Source organism: Dermacentor albipictus, chromosome 1, assembly GCF_038994185.2.
Source record: "Dermacentor albipictus isolate Rhodes 1998 colony chromosome 1, USDA_Dalb.pri_finalv2, whole genome shotgun sequence".
Taxonomy (NCBI): Eukaryota; Metazoa; Arthropoda; class Arachnida; order Ixodida; family Ixodidae; genus Dermacentor; species Dermacentor albipictus.
The window spans coordinates 239,806,436-239,827,292 of record NC_091821.1 but is presented as its reverse complement, the minus strand read 5'-3'; the positions used below and the strand labels follow the sequence as shown (position 1 = coordinate 239,827,292).

At 45.0% G+C, this 20,857-nt stretch overlaps 1 protein-coding gene across 1 annotated transcript in view; it reads right to left on the bottom strand.

The window, feature by feature from the left end:
• LOC135901568 (uncharacterized) overlaps positions 1 to 20,857 on the bottom strand; it is a 1,085,637-nt gene that overhangs the window by 282,725 nt on the left and 782,055 nt on the right. Inside the window, exon 11 of the mRNA XM_070531118.1 lies at positions 5,510 to 5,626. Coding sequence (XP_070387219.1) covers positions 5,510 to 5,626 — 117 coding nt within the window. The remainder of the gene's footprint in view (positions 1 to 5,509; positions 5,627 to 20,857) is intronic.

Sequence of the window (20,857 nt, the reverse complement as noted above, 5' to 3'; positions counted from 1 at the left end):
TTAAAGGAATATAGTCACGCCCAGGTACCAACTTGTGACGCAGCGCTACCACGCCTGTGCGATGATAATTATGCAAATCCAACGAGGAATCTACTGTCCACGCAACCACCAAAATTCTTGAAATAATGTGTGTGAGCTTAAGAATATTTCCAACACATTTTTGTCAAAGGTAGCAGTACAGGTGCTTCTCTAATGCAAGATTCCACGCAGCGTCAACAACTCTGGTTCTTCAGGGCTCGGGATTATTCGCGCTGCGTACATCCGAATTTTGAAGCGCGGCTTACTAGTGTGTTTAACCGCATGCTTGACTAAACTGGTGAGCTTGATTGTATGCTCGACAGTAGTACACGGTCGGCTGCGCGGCGCAGTGCGTGTGTAAAAATTTCCATATGCACGCGTCGGTGCTGTGCTTCCAATCGCACGGCATGTGCATTCCGTTCCCGCCATCATTTCACCCGTAGGCTGTGTAGGAACTGCTGCACAGTCTTCGATATTTTCGGTAATCATAGGTGTGCGACTTACAAACATGGCTCCTTTCCTTTATGACCTAGGAATGACGCGATAAACGTGCCGTACGAAACATAAACATTACACTTATCAGTGACCCAAGCTTTCACGAGTATGTACTATAACGAAAGGGAACACGCGAGTGTGTGGCGGGCAGCTTCGCACGTTACCGACAGCGAGAGAGGAGCCCCTGATGGAGCACGGCTAAATGTGACCGAATTTAAACGTAAGAGGGGGAACATGAGACGGTGCACTTCCTTGTGTTGTTACCCCCTTCGCGCAAAAGTTTCTTTTCGATCAGTTTGTTTTTCTAGTTTTCCTGCGGACGATGTGGGATCACTGATACCCACATCGCTGTAGTATGTCGAGGGCGAGCAAATCAGATGAAACTCGATACACCAATGTGCTATGAACCGATACTGATTCGTGGCAGCACGGCTTCTGCTCTTTATTCTTTCGCGCAAAGGGCGTCGGCTGCCCGAAAGCCACGCACTTCTATTTCCCTTCGTAAAGCTAATGACAGTGCAATGGAGCGCTGGTTTGCGATGGTTACGAACGTCCCTTGGTTATGTAGTAAACATGAAGCTGTACACAACCCCTAAGCTGTACACAACCCCTTAATCGCTAAATATAACTTCAGAGGGAACCTAATAAGCAACTTTCGCGCTGTAAAGGGAACACTGGAACAAAAAAAGAAAAATGATATTATTTTTCTTTGATCGGGTGCGATCACTCAGTGTTCTGGGACTGGGAGGAAGATAACCGGGACTTGATTCTGCAACCAGCAAGTGGACTTTCTTGCGCAAGACGCGTGCCATGTGGCGGGGCACCGCGTATACCCGGCAGGAGGGCGAATTTCACGAGTGGGCCCGAATGCCTCGGGAGGCCAGAAAGAAGGATCAGCTTACCCGAATTAGACGTTTACCAAACTTGCAAGTGCACTTCGCCGCATAGCACATTTACGCAACTAGAGGTGGCACTGGTCATGGTTGAACAGAAGACGACGTACTATATGCACATCCTGGGGCTTGTCTCTTGCACATGATTTCACCTGAGCGCCAGATCTACATCTTTACTGTCATAAGTCAAGCAAACTGATCGTGCGCGTTGATTGAAGAAATCACAATGCCATCGTTATTCTGGCAAACTTCTCTCAGTAAAGCTAGCTTCACAATTATAAAAAAAAAAGGTTCATTTTTATTACTTTTGTACACCATTCACAGATCTGCTGCGCTGCCTCAAACCCATAAATAAATAAATTTAATTAGGTAAGCTTTAGAAACGTCACATGAGGGGGGGGGGGGGGTCTACTGTTGGCTTTTTCCTATACTCAGGATGCCTGGTGGGGCAGCTGAAAGCACGACGCGAAACCGATCGCGTTCTGTGATAAATTCCGTGTTCTGGTTGGTAAAATAGTGAGCACACTGCTTCGTTTTGGCACTATAACGTCAGCAGCGTTAGTGAGAGTTGCAAGGGGAAAAGAATAGAAGAGCGCGTGGGCTGAGCTAAAGAACTACACTGCACAAACGCTGTGAATGGTACACTGTTTCCTAAGGGCGACCATGCCCTATGCATTAGAGTCCACTGGTTTACGATTTGTTCGCTGTCATTTCCAGAAAAAGATGCGTAGTATAAAAACGTAAATCTTCGGCGCTGCTTGTTTCGACAAAGTGAATGAACTCTCTCCGCAGTACGTTATTTATTTCTTACGCATCAGCCGCGTATATTTGCGTATGATGCGCGATGCCTCCCGCACTTCTTCGAAGTTTCGTTCACATCAGAATTTGTTTTCATGCAGCTATCGTTTTAGTATGCAACATCACAGGGGACTCTAGAGTATCTGGAACACTCGTCAAGGGCGATAACTTTCCAACTCTGCTGTGAGCATTTCCACTCAAGGGAAAGAAATTAAACAGCGCGAAAGTAGAACTTCGACACGAGAGAAGGAATGAAACACAGCGCTGACTTCTAAATGGCTTATTCTTTTCAAAATGGACGCTGTATACGTCTCACGGACAACACAAAAATGGAGCAACAAAGAAAAGAAGAAAAAAAAGAAAAGCTTGTTTTATTGGTTACGATATACGATAAAATAACGACCTTCCTTTTAGTTTTTTTTCTGAAATTTCTTATTTGTGTCCTGCTTTTCGCTTGAATTTCTCGTGCACCGTGTAAAGGTGTCTTTTCAAAAAGAATAAACGTGTTGGCAGTCAGTGCCGTGTTTAATCCCATATCTCTTCTCAGGTGACGAAGTTCAATTGAAGCGCTGTTAGTTTAATTACGTTCAATAAGCTATGTGAAACCTGCAGCCTGTCCGTGATTATAGGCCTCCTGGTTTAATATTCCAGCCGCTTTGAATTTTTGAAAAGCGCATGACTTGTAGCGTCATGGCCAGGCTGCAACCACGCTCGTAATAAATTAAGTATCCGTGTCGTGCTGACGGAATTCTCGTTTCGCCTTGACGACGTCACCGCGCAGTCTCCGCGCAAAACGGGAGCCAGTGTGCCCGACACAGCGATTGTCCTGCCATCTCGAGCGGAGCACGGTAAACTCGCAATTTGGTTCGTAATTCGGTTCAGTGTAGTTTAGTTTAGTCATGATTGAAGTGGCCTGCTAAAGCTTAACGTCGTACGGCTTCCACCGTGGGGTGAATAAGAAAAAGTGTGAGTGCGAGAAAGAGCTTGGAAGCATTCATACGACGCGTTGTCAACATCAGTCAGTGTACCACTGTTGCCAAAGGCGACATTTCGCACTGGCCAGTGCTTCTCTGCGTAAAATACAACCTCCCATCTTCATCAACCTATTTTAAGTCGACCAAGACCTCTTCCTCCGATCTCCAATTACCCCTGTGCCACGCCAAACGATTCCAACTAGCGCCTGCGAATTTCTTAATTTCATCACCTCACCTAGTCTTTTACCGCCCTCTACTGCGTTTCCCTTCTTGGCACCTAAACTGTCACCCTAACGGTCCACCGGTTATCTAACCTACGCATTACATGACCTGCCCAGCTCCATTTCCTTGTCTTAATGTCAATTAGATAATCTGCTATGCCCGTGTGCTCTCTGATCCACACCGCTCTCTTCCTGTCTCTTAACGTTACGCCTATCATTCTTCGTTCCATCACTCTTTGCGCGGTCCTAAACTTGTTTTGAGCTTCTTTGTCAGTCTCCAAGTTTCTGCCCCATATGTTACCACCGCTATAGAATGCACTGATGGTACACATTTCTTTTTAGTGATATGGTAAGCTTTCAGTAAGGATCCGAGTATGTCTGCCATATGCGCTCCAACCCAATTTTATTCTTCTGTAAATTTTCTTCTCATGACCAGGGTCACCTTTGATTAATTGACCTAAGTAAACGTATTCCTTTACAGGCTGTAGAGGGTGACTGGCGATCTTTAACTCTTGTTCCCTTGCCAGGCTATTGATCACTATCTTCGTCATCTGCATATTAATCTTCAACCCCGCTCTTACACTTTCTCTGTTAAGATCCTCCATCATTTGTTGTAACTCGTCCCCAGTGTTGCTGGACAGGACAATGTCATCTGCAAATCGATGGTTGCTGATATATTCGCCATTCATCCTTACCCCTAAGCCGTCCCAATTTAATAGCTTGAATACTTCTTCCAAGCACTCAGCGAATAGCATTGGAGAGATTTCTTCTTGTCTGGCCACTTTCTTAATAGGTATCTTCCTACTTTTCTTGTGGAGGATTAGGAGAGATGGGCGTATTTGTATATGTTTTATATGTTTATGTATAAGCATTATTTATTCTGTAAACGCGCTTTTCTTTCTTTCGTCTCTTTTTTTTCGCGCGTTACACCAAGAGGTAAAGTGGTTGCCCTTCTGATACTGCTTTTTGATAAAGCATATTCATCTAGCGATAGTCGGAATTTACTGAACTGTAAAGTTCAAAACTTTACAAAATGTTAAAAAAAGAAAACCGAGAACCATGGCTGGCCGGAATTGGCAGATGAGGTGGCACACGGCATGTTCAAGTTTTTGCACTATATTTTGCAGCGAATACGAGGCAAGCGCCCACGTCACGATTAGACGGCTAGGGCCGGTGTGGCCAGAAGTAGCGCGATTGACGAAAGAAAACCTTTACCAGGGCAATACAACTTCCGCTTTAACAATATTCCGCCGATTTAGGTATGAAATCCAAACAGAAGGTGTTCAGATCGGATATATATATTTTATCTCTAACCCACTGTCTTCATAAGCGGGACGCGTACCTCACAAATGCGGTATAACGCTGATCCAGCCTTGGTCGCCATTATTAAGCACATTTAATTAGCTTTCAATTATTGGAGATGTACTGCATAAATTCAGACTCGTTATTTTCGTTGCGCTCTTTACTTTTGTCCCACTATATGTGCGCCGAAAGTGACACGAAACAGATTTTTACGATGAAGCTCATCGCGTTCACTGTATACCTCCGAAACTGCCGTTTATAATGCAGCCGCTTTTCGCCTTGCATTCACGTCCTGTAGCAGAACGTTTTTTGAGACAGACTCAAAATATAACACGTCGCGATGCAAGCAGAAATCACTATACTTAACGATTCTCTCTCGATTATATGTAGTGGCAATAAAGTTAGCGTACGATTTTCCCACGAAGATTTTTCCCCCCTTTTTTTATAACGGTGTCTTGGTATGGCGTTGGACGCCGGCGGTACTGGTTGCTACTAATGGCAGCATTGGTTCACCCGAAACCTGACAGAAACAGTGGCCGACGCCAGTCAGCAGAAATTTCCATTTACTTCTTGGGCTATAGTTGGTTCGTATCTATGGAAAACATTATTAGAAACATTATAGAAACATTATTAGGCTCGAAATGAAGACCAAGAAGGTAAGAAACAGCTAGACGTGTTTCTAACCCTGTCGAATGTAAAACCGTTTCGCGCGAAGATCTACGTGCTTTTAACGGCGTCTTTATTTTGCGCCATTTTTTTTTGTCCTGTGAAATCCGCGACCTGCCGTTTGAGCATTAAAGGGACTTACCCATTTGGAATGCGAAGTGGTGCAGCATGGTACAGCGACGGCATGGTGGCGAGGTCGATGGTGGAGGGGGTCAGACCTCTTGGTCGCCGCGTTCATGGCCATCAGGGAGTAGCTTATCTGAAACGTTGGAATGGGTTGACGCTCGAACTACAACGCCGATTTCGTGACAAGTGAAGTTTAAAACTAATATATATATATAACTCGGAAAAACACCTTTATGTAGCACGTATTGAGCAACAGAAAGCTGTGTCAGGTGTTTTTCATGCAGCTCTACAACTTTCTCATTGACAGTTTTCATCTTATTGTACTATTTCAGAAGTTGATTAACTGAGCCTTATTACATATATACACGGCGTCCCAGCTAACTTGGACCAAGATTTTGAAAAAAATGTATGCGTTCTTCAGAAGCGCAATCGCATGGATGTTAGCGTTTCTCTAAACTTACAGTATCATTTTTTTGCTCGTCCTTCCTTGTTGAGTAATTAGCCGAGATACATTAATTAAATTTTTAAATATAGCTTGAAACGTTCAGGTATCCATAGGAAAGTTGTGGAGCTTCACAAATATTGCCCAACCCAGGCACTTCCAACGAGATAGACTTAGCGTGGCCGTCTTTATTCGGGAAAAACGAAAACCCGCGCAGTTTTAGAAAATACAACGTGACAGCGCGCTCTGTGCGACCGAATGCGCCTTTACATACACCGCGATTACAGCGCTCTCATGAGTGATTTGTAAAAACATCGCCAGCGCCGCGCCTTCCCTTCACTTAAGAGAAATGGCTTCAATCTTTGCTCTGCTCTGACATTACCGACAGCGGCTAGCGACGGCGCTCCGAAAAAATGCTTCGTCAGCAGCCGCTCGCGCCTGTCGCCGAAAAACGCACCGTCATCAGCCGTTTATTCCAATATGACGAGAAGATAAATTTTTTTTCCAGCGTTCAAGTCGATGCGGAATAGAAAAAATACACACAAAACATGCATTACACATCTGGAACCTGTGCGAGAGTGAGCATTTGTTACAACGACGCTTTTCGCTTTTATTCCAAGCTGTGCCAACGGTTGCATGCATGTGAGCTCGACTGTCTATTACTGTCGTGCCGCGCAACCGTTTCGAAGAATTTGTTTGCAGTGCCTAAAGTTTGCGGCCTTGGTGGGAGCGGCACAGGGCGACAAGAGGAAAGCTGAACGTATACCGGCATTGGCAATCTGGGGGAAGACCTAACGTGAACACAATTATGAGGAGTTGCTTCACGCTGAAACAGGTAGATTCAAGACGCGGCACCGAAAAGGGACCATTAGTAAAAGGGCTGAAGGAGATATTTTGGCTTTCATGACTGCAAACCCTCATTTCAGCGTGCGTGATGTGAGTGGTGCGGTCGGCATTTCAAAGTCTGCAGTGTTAAGAGTTCTTAGGAAGGCTGAAATGCATCCGTATCACCTCCAACTGCATCAAAAGCTGCAAGAAAGAGACTTTCAATGGCGGCTTGATTTCTCACATTGAATCCTTGTTAAAAGTGACGAAATACCGGATTTTGTTGACAAAGTGCTCTGCACAGATGAGGCAACCTTCTCCAGAAATCCTCAAGTCAACATCCATAATGCGAATTACTGGAACGATACGAACCGCATTGGGTGGCGCAGACCAGACACCTGTACCAATGGTCATTCAGTGTGTGGTGCAATATCTTTGAAGGAAGAATAACTGGCCCCATATTTTTTGACCACATGCTTACTGCTCAGCGGTACGTGAACGACATCTTGTAAGGAGCAGTCAAAGGTTTTCGCAGTGATCTTCCTATTGCGTTTTTAAAACGAACTTGGTATCAGCACGACGGTGCACCAGCTCACAGCAGCAGCCTTGCCAGAGCCTGGCTTGACGAAGCCTTCAAACGCCAGTAGGTCAGGCGGCATGGACCAGTGGCATGGCCTGCAAGGTCACCGGACTTGACACCTCTTGACTTCTTGTGGGGACATGTGAAAGACCGAGTGTACCGCAAACCTACAACTACACCATAAGCGCTAAAGGCAGAGATTGTTGAGGCATGCAGCGAGATACCGTCTTGCGTCATCAAAAAAGCTACATCGGACGTGCTGAAAAGGTGCCAATACTGCATTATGGCAGAGGGCGACTTGTTTGAACACATTCTGTAGAGAGACATCACAGCGAATAAATATCTGCAATCGTTATCCATGAATAGAGCCATCTGTGTGAAACTTTTGCACGACGTGGAATAAGGCACGTCAGTAATATGAAATTACAAATTCTTTGCCGTCAAGGAATGGACAGGAAACTAAAGAAACCTTCCGTGTGAGTTTACAATTCTTCCTTTTGTGACAACCAGCGTAATTCACACGATGTTATCAAATTAAGCTTGTTATAATGCGTGTTTGCTTGTTGGGGTCTTGCTCCCAAATTCCAAATCATGAGCTTGTCATTTTTGCTCCGCATGCATTCTGCTAGCGTGAGAGTGCAATTATCGCCGCAGAAACGGGAGCCGCGCTGCATTTCAACTGCCGCCCGAACCGAATGGCGTTTATTTTCGGAATCGAGCACAACGCGAAGCTCTGTTGTGGGCAGCACGAAAGGAGCGAAGCGAGCGATGTTTTTTACAAAACACGGTCGAGAGCGCTGTAATCGTGGCGCATTCGGGCGCAGACAGCGCGCTGTTTCGTAGTATGTATTAAACTCCGTGGGCTTTCGTTTTTCCCGAATAGAAACGGCCAAGCTGTCTATCTCGTTCGAAGTACCTGGGTTGGCCGATATTTGTGGAGCTCCACAACTTTCCTGTTAACGTCTGAACGTTTCAAGCTATATTTAAAAATGTTATTAATTTATCTCGGCTAATTACTCAAAAAAAGACGAGCAAAAAAGTGGCAGTATAAGTTGAGATAAACGCTAACATCCATGCGATTTCTATTCTGAAGAACGCATAGGCTTTTTCAAAATCTTGGTGCATCTTAGCTGGGACTGTCTCTCTCTCTCTGTATATATATATATATATATATATATATATATATATATATATATATATATATATATATATGTATGTATAGGATCACACTGGCCCCGGTAGTAAAATGAAGAGGGTACGACGTACGTTGGATATGCACAGTATATTTTATTGACGTTTCAGGTCGTACACCAGCCGAAACGCCAGTAAAATATACTGTGCACGTCCGACGTACGTCGTACCCTCTTTTTCTTCATATATATATATATATATATATATATATATATATATATATATATATATATATATATATATATAATTTTTAACGTCGACTGAACTTCGCCTACGCGTTATTCTTTCGTATTTGTATGGTACTGTTCTACACGTGCCTATATATGGTAGACGAGAAGATAACATCCTCATTAGAACTAAGAGGAAACGAGGCAAGTGGATAACAAAACAAAGGTTATGAAACGGCTGTGTTGAGCGTCAGCATCCCATAACAGTGATATAATTGCAACCTGTTATATACATATACAAGGTGCCTCCGCTAAGATGGCCCAAGTCAGACTCAGCTCTGAAAAAAAAAAAAAAAGAAAGGCCAGGACTTACTGCGTTTTGTCAGTAAAAGTCTTCCGCTAACTTACGCATTTTTGTGAGTGCGTTTAATAGCCTAATTGCCCGATCCTATTTAGCAAAAGAATAATACATACTGGTTTAATGGTGCAATTGAGTGCAAAATTGTGCTTCGCATTCGAAAAGATCATATGCAGTAGTTTTCTCCTGGCTACATTTCTCTTTTTGTTATTCTTTTCACGTATAAAAAATTTTGGCTTGCGCGCATGATAGATGGTCATTATTGTTTGGAAAGCGATGCGCCCCAAATGGTGTAGACCGTTTTTTGATGTGTGGAATTACGTAAGAAATGTAAAGTGAGTGCACGCCACAGCAACGCTCTCAGAGGGTAGAACATGGCGTAAAACAATTAAGTTTCAGCCGCTTTACATGCCGAAACCAGGATATGATTATGAGCCACGCCGTAGTGAGGGGCTCCGGAATAATTTGCATCGCGTGGGGTTCTATAACGTGCACCCAATGCCCGGCATATACACAAGGGCGTTCTTGCAGTGCGCCGCCATCGGAATACAGTCGCCGTAGCCGGAATAAACGAGGCGTTGTTGAAACTGTTGGTCGCGTAGGTTGCAGCTGCAGTAAAGCACTAGCGCCACAATTTAAGCGAAGCGTGTCATATTAAGAGAGCTACGGACGACTACAACTTACCCTCCTCCCTATAGACATGCTTTTTCTCTTCAAATCGTTCGTCGAGTTATCGGGGCTACGCTCCGCCTTTAATGGCCTGCGTCATGATATGACGTGGGGTCGCCTACTTCGGTTGTCGTGGAGGCAGCGCATGAAGCCTCTCCGACCTCTCCGCTAGCTCCCCAGCCATCCACCCCCGCGAAAGTTATCCAAGCAGCGTACGTTGCGAGCGGTCTGTCGCAGCGCCGAGCGTGTCAGATATTCCGGTGGCTGCCAGCGAGCTGGACCTTCTGGCAAATGGGCGGAGGCGTAAACTAAAGCTTCTCCAAACTATACTACCGCTGTGATGAAGGGACTTTAGCGAGAACATGAACGGCCTGAGCGGGCTGCACGGTGCAGCCACCTGGTAGCTCAGAGAGAGACCGGCCAAACACAGCGCTAGTATTGCGGTAACTAACTGCAAAACATTATAAACATTTAAATAGACAACGCGTTCACAATTACGCTCCTGCAGAAAATTTACACCGGCAGTTGAGTACGCTCGGATACGTCCGAGATCGCGCTAAACCGCGGCACGAGCCGGCCAACCCAAGCCGGTGCGCTCACACAACAGAGCCGCGGGACCAAGAGAAAGCGGAAGATCACATAGTTTCGATTTCAAGGGCCGAACGCGATCTCGTATACTTGCGCATTTCTGGCACTGTGCCAAGCTTTGTCGGCCGTGTACTTCGACGAGATTCACGACAATATGAGCCAGCCAAGTGGAAAGCGGAAGGGAAAGACCGTCACCTAGGAAAAACACGCTATCGTAACGGCTGCCGCGTGAGGTGCTAGAAAAGTCGCGTGTAGCACATGTCAGAAAATCTTTTGCCATTGTTTTATTGAATTTTCATCTCATACGCGGCTGCGTAGCGGTTCAGCGGGCAGCGGAGACGTAGTCTTCTTTGCGTGTTTAAAAGTTGCGCATACCATTTAGCATATACTGTAGTAAATGGAAGTAGTGGGTATAACGAAGTAATGGATATAATTCCTGCTTCCCTTTCAACTTCGTTATAACGAGGTTCGAATGTATAAATGTTTTAAGCAGGCCCGGTGCAAAGTTGCTGAGCATGAGGTCGCGAGTTGGATTTCTGGCCCGGTCGATTATTTCACGAGGGTGCTTAAACTAGAGAACTGCGCGGGCTCGGGCCTACCCGAAAATCCGTGCCGGGCTTTCGCGGCGGGCTCGGGCCAAGCCCGGGCTTGAAGCTTGGGGCTTCGGGTTGGCCCCGGTTATGAGGCAGTGGCGCCCCCACCCCTACCCGTGCCACCACTCCTCACACACATTGCTAAAGCTCCGCCAAATCAAACTAGAGACTTGACAGCTATTTGGCGGTCAACGTTTTGCTGCCTTTTTCACTCCTTTTGGACGGCGGTAGTCATCGGCATCTCCTGGGGTATGAAGGCAAGTTTTCACATCGATTCAGTACCCGCGCGATTAACTCGACATGCCTTCAGTTGTCACCATCTATTACAACGGTCACGCGCGTCGCTATTGCTTCGTTAGTTCAACCTTTGTTTAGACTAATTCAGGCACCAGGACAGGGATTCGGTTCGTAGTCAGCTGGCCTGCATGCTCGTAAAGCGAGTTGCGGCCGGAGACAACGCCATTTGTGCTTAACTTTTCCTTTTGCTTTATTGTTTCCTCGAGTGACGGCTCGCCGCGACGCTGACATATCCTTGGAACTATATATCTCGTGATATGGATTAGATAAGGTGCAAAATAACGTCACGCGAAACAGCGTCCATGTTCACACCCTGCAATAACCGTTAAACCCACAAGGAATATGAAGTCGAGGGTTCGACGGAAGCCCGTCTGGTCGGGATGAAGCATGAAGCAATAAAACGACGGACATCGACCAAAAGAAGTACTAAAAGGAATAAATCTAAAAGACGTTTCGGCTTCCCTACGGAAGCCTTGTTCACAATGGGTTGAAGGAAAGTTCACGGAATCTTATGTATACTTCAGAACGTTGACGTAAGCAGCGCGTGTATGACGGGGGGAGGGTTAATAATCCTGGGGTTTTACGTGCCAAAACCACTTTCTGATTATGAGGCACGCCGTAGTGGGGGGACTCCGGATATTTCGACCACCTGGGGTTCTTTAACGTGCATCTAAATCTAAGTGCACGGGTGTTTTCGCCCCATCGAAATGCGGCTGCCCTCGCGGGATCGAATCCCGGCCACGGCGGCCGCATTGCTATGGGGGCGAAATGCGAAAACACCCGCGTACTTAGATTTAGATGCACAGTAAAGAACCCTAGGTGGTCGAAATAACCGGAGTCCTCCACTACGGCGGGCCTCGTAATCAGAAAGTGGTTTTGGCACGTAAAACCCCATAATTTAATTTTTTTTATGCCGCCAGCCTGGCTGGGATACGATCCCGCGACCTCGTGCTCAGCAGCCCAACATCATAGCCATTGAGCAACCACGGCGGGCAAAAGAAGGTTGCCATCAGTACTCGGTGTTCCCAGGCGGGGGGAGGGTCCCCTCATTTTGATTGAGCGTGTGACGTGTTTTCTGTATCTCCAGTAATTCCAGATGCAGCCACGATTTCAGGTTTCTTTCTTGGCCGATAACTCTCGAGCGATCCCAGTCAACCTTGAGGCCCTTTGCATCTGTGTGCTGGGCAAGGGCATTCGAATCTGTTGGTTATGAAGTATACATAAGCTTCCGTGAACTTTCCTTCAACCCATTGCGAACAAGGCTCCCGTAGGGAAGCCGAAACGTGTCTTAGATTTATTCCTTCTTAGTACTTTTTTTTATCAGTGTCCGTAATTTTATTGCTCCATAAGGAATATGAATGTCATCTGTTACCTCGTCTGGTTTTTCCGTAATTGTACAGCACTTTGCATGCAAAACTGGCAACTGGAAACAAGAGTCGATACGTCGCCAGAAGTGGAGAATGATTCCCTGTGTTTTGAATGACGCTTCTACCGTTATCAGTCTAATCGCCTGACGTAGCCACTTCTTAGCTATGCTTATGAGGGTGTTTTTCTAACCTTGCGCGGTTGGCGCAGTATGTCTAGAACAGCAGCTCCTGCGCTCTATGCGGTTGCACGGGACTGGCAGCCACGCATCGTTACGCAACTTCCCAAATAACAATATGACTCGGTTTTGGTACTTAACTTGCTGGAGCAGTAAACGATGGACCCAAAAGAACTGTGATTGTTCCGAAAATATATATACTTATTTGTATTTCTTCCAGAGCTAATTAACAAAAACTCTACTAGAAGCTTTATTTTACACTTTCGCTTGTTTACTTGTTCTTGGCACTGTCCTTCCTGCGCGAGTCCATTTGATGTGGTCCCTTGTTTGTCACGAAAAGAAGAGGTCTATCTCACAGGCGTATACCTGTGAGGTACACCTTACTTCAGTTCTCTTCTGCAGGTTTACGCGTTGTTATGGCAAACGGTGGGCATTATTCACATCTACACTAGTGAAGGTACCTCCCCCCCTCAAATTTGCACAGAAAAGTTACTAGCAGCCCCCCCCCCTCCCCCCCCCCTCCGAAAAAAAGATCCTGGGCACGTGCCTGGTTGCTGCCCTGTCGCCTTAGAAGCAGCAGCGCGACTATGGATGTTTATGCGCGGAACGTTTGGGAGCACTGCAATCACGACGTGCAAGCGGGCATGTCACGTGGTGTTTTGTATTTCGCGGGCATCATCAGTAAGCTTAAATACACTAATACTTATTAGATAGAAAGACAAACTGTTTATTCAGAGGTTTTGCAAACCGCTCTGCAACTTTCTAATTGGAATGTTATTCCTAGCTTCTTTACTACACAAGTTGGTGAAATAATCTTGAATAGAAATCTAATTAAGCAAAATACAAAAAATTGCGTGACACACTACATACAAAAGTGAGCAACATGCATTTGGTCGCGTCGTCTTATAATGCATCGGCATGTTTTAAAACCCTGGCTAAAGTTAGCTGAGACACCCTGTATACAGTGATTTTTGCTTAGATACGTAGATTTATTGGAGACATACACGTATACATAAATATCTTGTTGAGAGGTTTTGTGGATACAAGCAGCGAACTTTGTTTCCAGTGACATTTTTTTGCCCTTTATCAAGCTTTATCTTCGCAATTGTGTATTCCATTGTATCTTCGAATTTCCAACGTATATTTTGTAGAACTCCTGCTTTTTATATGTGATCTCTGTTGCGGCTGTAATTTCGGTGCAATTACAATACACGACCGATGACAGCTGCTCCTGCGCAATACGTTGAAATGAAGTACAGCGTCATTTAGATTTTTCTTTGGCCGTTGCACATGTACAAAAACGTAAACAAGGTTCTTGAAAGACAAAGTTTCATTGAAATATTTGTCCCCAACTCGTTCATTTCACGGCCTTTACATTCGTCATATCAGCAGCATCCACTGCTTTGCTAGTTTTGAACTCATATAGTTCTAAAGTTCATGTGATACTTTCGTTACTTTCTAAATAGACAAAAAACGTGGAAGCGTTGATATCAGTTAATACCACAATTTTTTGGGACATACGAATTTATTCTTTTACGAAAAAATACATATTTTACTTGTCTTCTTGATAGTATGTGGCGTCCAAGAATTCATTTGCAGCATCTTTGGCAATGGCAATGAAGTTATTATTCCTGTATATGATCCCTCGGCAAATTCTGTAAGGAACATGCCGAGCTCCAACGTAAGCCCACCCGCCCCCCGAAAGAAATTTCTGGCTGCGCCACTGTTAAATAGACATTGGTAGCCCTTGCTATACGAACCGCTATTTCTGATGCCGCTATCGGCAGCCTTCAATCGAATACGTAATCATCGACACCATTCGAATGCGCATGAAGTTACAATTAACTGCGTTATACACGTAACTGACAGGTCAAATCACTAGTGATCCCAAATTACTATACTCAGTTCAGTGTTCTCGCTGTTTGAAACACCATAACGTCATGAGTATCAAATCAAATGTCATGAAACCAGTGATTCAACCCCGCCTATTAGGAACTGGCGTGCTTATAAGTCACTAGAGATTATGAATTACTTATTTTCTCTGAGAGTGGCAGGTTTCATTCGTTCATGTCAATGATATCAATGAAACTGTCATAAAATGAGAATTTTTATATCATTAGCAAATAATAAATACCGAGTAATTAGTGATCACTACTGACGCGCTTGGTTTGGTTCTATCCTTTTATGCAGCAAAGCATCATGGATATGAAGTGAAAAGTTATTTAAATGACGATTCAATTATGATAATTCAAAGACGCTGAGATTTAGTCACTAGTGATCATAAATCACTCTCTTATGTCATGATTACCGTCGCGTTGACAGTTGGAAAAACGGCGGTACACGTCAGAAGTCAAGTTACTGACGAGCACATTTCTGCACCTGCAACGGGTGAATTCTGTTTAGTGTGAGAACACGAAATGCCACGGAAAAGTATTTATGTTACTGTACTAAGTACCATTACACAAAAGTATCTACGAAGAAAACAAGAACAATGTATTCGCAAAAGTATTTAAAATACGAAAATCTTGAGTACAGTAGATAGCTACAAGTTTGGAACACACCTATATTCCAGAATGCGCACTTCAAGAGCTTAAGCTAACGAAAAAAGGCAACGGACATGGTGTGACAGAAAACAGCTCAGACAACGTCGATTTCGAATCGCAGTTTCTTCTCTACTCCACTGAAAAATTATTGCAGTTACTTCTTGTTCGGCACGTTTGCGCTAAATGTCACGAATGACAACTTTCTGACCCGGGAATGGTGGACGCTGGGTCTTGTCTCCACAATTTCGCCCACCCTCCTCGTGGTTCGGCAAACAATAAACACGTACCTCTCATTCATATTCAGCGCGCTAATGACGTACACTATAAGGCATATGAAAACAAACAGGCGACAAGCACAGTGTGGCAGGTGGCGAAGCCCACTTCGCGATGCGTCATAGGAGCCAGCTTACCCGCAAAATGAGGCCACCGATCGCAACGGTGAGAGCCGGCATGCTTTGCATAATAAGTATGAGGTCATCAACGAGCATTTGCAAAATCTACCACGCTTTTTGTGAGCGCTTGTGGGCGACATAATATAGTTAATTTTTAAATAACCTAAAGACACCGAGAGATAATAGTTGACTCGTAAAGGTGTTGTAGTGTAATCGATGCTGTCAACCTCCTCAGCCAGTGTCTTTCTTCTGCCCTATGCTGATAAAGTACGTCTGGTACGAAATAGAGAAGTTAGTAGAAATGCAGAACAAAACTCTATAGACGATACCGAATTATCCAACCGAAACACCCTTACACCCTTGAACGAGAAGAAAGGGGGTTAACCGTGGAACGCGGTTTTTAATTATTCTATCGTGAGAAAACAACAAACAAAGAAACCAAGGACAACATAGGGGAAATTACTTGCACTTATTAATTGAACTAGAGAAATGATAAATTAATGACAACGAAAGTGCATGAAAAAAGCAACTTGCGGCAGGTGGGGAACGATTCCACGTCTTCGCATTATTCCTGCGATGCTCTAACCAACTGAGCCACCGCGCCGTTTCCCCATCCACTTTCTTGGGTATTTATGTGTAACTGCTAGAACTAACTTTCGGAGTATAAGCCAGCGCCACCACTCACACACCTTGGGGCAGGATGTGGAACATCCTCTCTGCCGCAGGCGTCACAAGTACGTGATGTTTCTGGGTGAAGGCAACTGGGCAATAACACTTACCCCCTTGAATAATATAAAAAGGCGTAACCTGGACATTTTCGCTATAGCCACGCTCAGTGCCGAGAGAGCTGCTATAATTAGGACACCAAGGATCATTCGAACGTCGTTCTATTATGATCGAGTGTGTAAATCGGAGGACACGCTACATGCAAAAGAGAGCTACAGTCAAGAGTGAGACTTTGTTTCCGACACGGAATCGATTGCTGCAATAACAGCCTCATATACTTGAAGTCAAATCGATGGCTTTCTATATAAAAAATGAAGGAAAACACAAAAAACGGTCATCTAGCTCATGCTAACAACACAATTCTAGACAACGGTGACAGAGGTTTCCTTGAATCAGTATTGCTATTACGTCCATGTTCCAATATGATTTACTAGAACGGAGGCTAATTATTTTCCCATGAGTGCCACATATATTAATAGATCCCTCGACCATAGCATTCCAAAAGCGTGCGCTCCACTGCGTAACGGGGGCCAATTGCCCGCCAGCACGCGGACTACGGCACGCCACTACTGAAAACCCAACAGTGGCTGCTTGAGAACAAGTGCTTAGTGACTGAAGCAAACCTAAAAAAAAAGCATAATCAGCCATGCGCCTTCTTTTCATTGCATCCCATCTCTTTTCATAGGAACGAGGCAGGAAGAACAAGACCCATACCTACGTCGCGGAGCAGGTGCCGACTCGAATTATTTAAATATCGTCAGGCATGCACGGCGTTCTTTATGAAAGCGCACGCAAACGGAAAACAGTAGTTGGGAACTCCGGATTCATTTTGACCTCCAGGGGATCTTTAACGTGCTCCGAATGCACGGGACACGGGCGTTCTTGGTCTTCGCCCCCATTGAAATGCAGCCGCCGTGGCCGGCACTCGATCCTCCGACCTCGTGCTTAACAACGCAACTCGACAGCCGCTAAGACACCGCGGATGGGTTGGGCTGGATGACAGGCAGCCGTGTTTTTTAATTACATTGCAGATTTGGCCAACTTTTCGAGGAACTCGAAGTTCTGCTGGCGTCCTTTACAAACACTCGGTACAAGTCTAAGCGGTTAATGACGCTTTCCATAGGGCGAACAGGAGCACTCAAAAGCGTCTCGAATGGGCTCTCGAGAGTATAGCTGCATTTCATTGGGCGAACAGGAGGAGGAGCGCTGTGATCGAATTACAGAACAGGAACAGTTTGGCGACGCCGACAGCACCGCGACAGTCACATGACATAAACACGTCTTACTATTTTATTTTTGTTGTGTTTCCATCGTTTTGGTTCAGTGTGCGGCGGCAATGGCAGCTGAGCAGGGAAGGTCGCACGATAATCGTCGCAGAAAGGTAAACAATCAGGTCACGTGCTACACTTTCGTCCTCGCGCATGTTTTCGGACCGCATGGAGCAAGCAGTCGCGCTCTCGCCGCGCTATATTGCGCTGCTCCTCACTGCGCTTTGCCTCCGCTCTTGGTCTGCGAATAACAGTGAAGGGCGTCAGTGTGAGCTCCGCGAGATGTTGACTGGACGGACTGCACCGGCGATGGTTCTACAGCCATGACAACTTCTGACGCTGGTGCCTGGAAAACACCGAAGCACCACATTCCCCGAGCTTTTTTTTTTTTTATTGGCCTTAGTGGGAGCGCCTTCTCCGAGCGCCAGCAACAATGAAGTGCTCCGCTTGAGAAACAAGCATCACAGTATTAAGTACCCAGTGTGTGCAAGGTGTTCGCAGGCTTTCAGAAGAGAACGAGGGAAGGTGACCGACGAAAACTTTGAAAAGCAGTTAGCGAAAATAAACACATAAAGCGCTGCAGTGAGGGCACTGAACAGAGGCAGGTATGCTCGAATCGTTCTATTTGCTGTATATGTGCAATAATAATCAGTTGCGATTTAAAAAGCAGCGTAAAAACAATCGATGACATTTTAGCAATTGCTCAGTTACTTTCGCCAATTACATTTCTAATGAAGTAATTCTAATGCGTTACTTTTTTTTTTTTTCAGAGCGTGTACAAGTCTGCAGGTCGATACCAAAAGGAGTGAGAGAACAAGGCATTCAGCTTCCTCGTTGCCTCTGATATCAAGACGTGATGGAATCCAATGGTCAGCAACGGCCGCTCCGATATCACAGGCGGTGCCTGTGTACGTGAATGCAGCGCACGAGAGGACTTCCTGGGTTTCCTTTCATAAAGCGACTGCGAGAGTCACGGGAGCCGCAGAAAATAAAAACGCTGCTGCCAGAAGGCTGCAGTGTTGGCTGCACTGCCAGAAGGCTGCAGCAGTGTTGGAACGAAAAAAAAAAAAAACTTGCGTCCATTTTTTTTTTTTTCTAGCGAAGGAGACGGGATCTGCGGATGTTTGCATCCTGCTCGCAGCTGCGATAAAGCTTGGACGTTTGCGCCAAATGTGAACTGTGACGCACCTTCAAAAAAACCAGCTCAAATCTCAATCGCCAATGCATATTCTCATCTTTGAAAGGCTTATACATCTCACACGTCATCCAGAATCAACTAATAGCAACAAGCAAACTGTCTCGGTTACTGCGAGAAGATCTGTATAGCAGTTTGGGCTTGGCTCCAACGACCGTGAAGTCGAACATACGACGCAGGCGAAACCAATCACCACAGGATAACACCGATTGATTGACTGATTCATGTCAAGAAAGCCACGCGCGCCCCCTCGTGTACACGAAAGCGGCGGAACGGAGCATTAAATGAAGCAAACACAAGATTGATGACGGTTATTGTGGGACAATGTTTAAACGTAAAGGATCGTAAGGAAAATTCTGGCAATGTTTTGCGGGCGGAAGGAGGGAGGCGATAGGGGGGCTAAGTACTCGTATACGTAGCCCTAAATATTTGTCTTCAAAGACCCGCACACGAAGGACTCCAGCACAAACATCCCCAGGAAGTTGAACGAAAAGGGTTCAACGAATTAACCTAGGTCATGGAGAAGGAATGAAAAAAGAAAGCTCGCCTACGACCTAGCTTTCGTCAGGATGTTGAAGGAATAGCGAGAAGGTATTTCTACACGAAGCACCCTTTCTTCCAGGGGAAGAGGGACAGTTGTGAACTTTGCCTATGCCTCCGCCCCGTTTTCTAACTAAACGCCACACGCAAAAGCGGCGTCACATCTGGGTGGAGCTTTGCGCCGATCCTAACTCTTTTGCATGCGTAATCACGCGAACGACAATTAAAATTTGGCGTCGTATATCTCCGAGCACAGACACGCTAGAAGAATTCTTCCAACTGATACTGTGTATAAACACGGCTGCCTGTAACTTTTCAATGCAAACATACCCACTTACTGCAGTAAACTTCTGCAGTAAATGTACACTTACTGCAGAACGTAAATTATTCGATTTTAGTTTATTGGGCTGCTAATAGCGATAATTATAATCTCACTTTGAGCACCTCTGGCAATATAACTTATTTGCACAGGCGGCCTTCACGTGCCTCCTAGTGCCTAACTTAAAAAAATATCTATGAAGCGTAATTTTGAACACTTGGTATATGCGTAGCCCTGTGCAGCACAGGTGTTTCCGTCAGTGCAACGCCTGGTATAATTCACCGTCGGGCTTACTGCAACGTAGTAAGACATGCCAGTAGAAATGCGTAATCCCTCGCCCCAATAAATCCGCACCCATGAACACACACATATGCAAGCTGTTTACTACCGCCGATAATTCGGACTACGTGAGGGCTGTCTTTACGAAGCAGTTACCAGGTAAAAGGTACTCCTCGTGTCCCCCTTGGCCTATTATTCTGGCGTAGTGGAATGCTTATTGCGGTGTTTAGATAAACTATAGTTGCTATCATTATGTTTACTTATTAGTTATGTGCTACGTTATGGTGCACATGCGCGAAGACTGTACGTACGTTATACAAATATAGGTTCCTAACTTTATTTACTTACCCATAAACATATATACGTGCCCATCGGTACAACCTGTGCTCCTAAAGTTAATGTCTATTATACCAGGTGTTTCTGTGAAGACGGTAAGGAATTAAAAAAATTGTCTTTGTCAGATGGCATAATTCAAGTCCTTCAGCTGGTCTACTCAAAGAGGCGTACATTACTTCCACGAAAAAAAAATCAAAATGCATAATCTAATAATTAACAAAAGATAAATAAGTTTTTATCTAATTATAGTACGTCACATATTACAATAAACAAACTGTAGCTCGCGAGACTGCAAGGCCTATCAACTTCAAAGAAATTCTATGGTTGACATCATTTTCGAGATATTCACAATCAAACTTGCTGTAATAATGCACTGTCGTTCTAATTAATTTTTTAACAAAGTGCTGTTTTATGCTGTGAAGTACAAAAGTAACCGGAACGCCCATGTATTTCTTCGAAAGGTTCGGAAATTAATATCTAGAAACTGGCGTCATCTTAAGTATACGTTCCAAT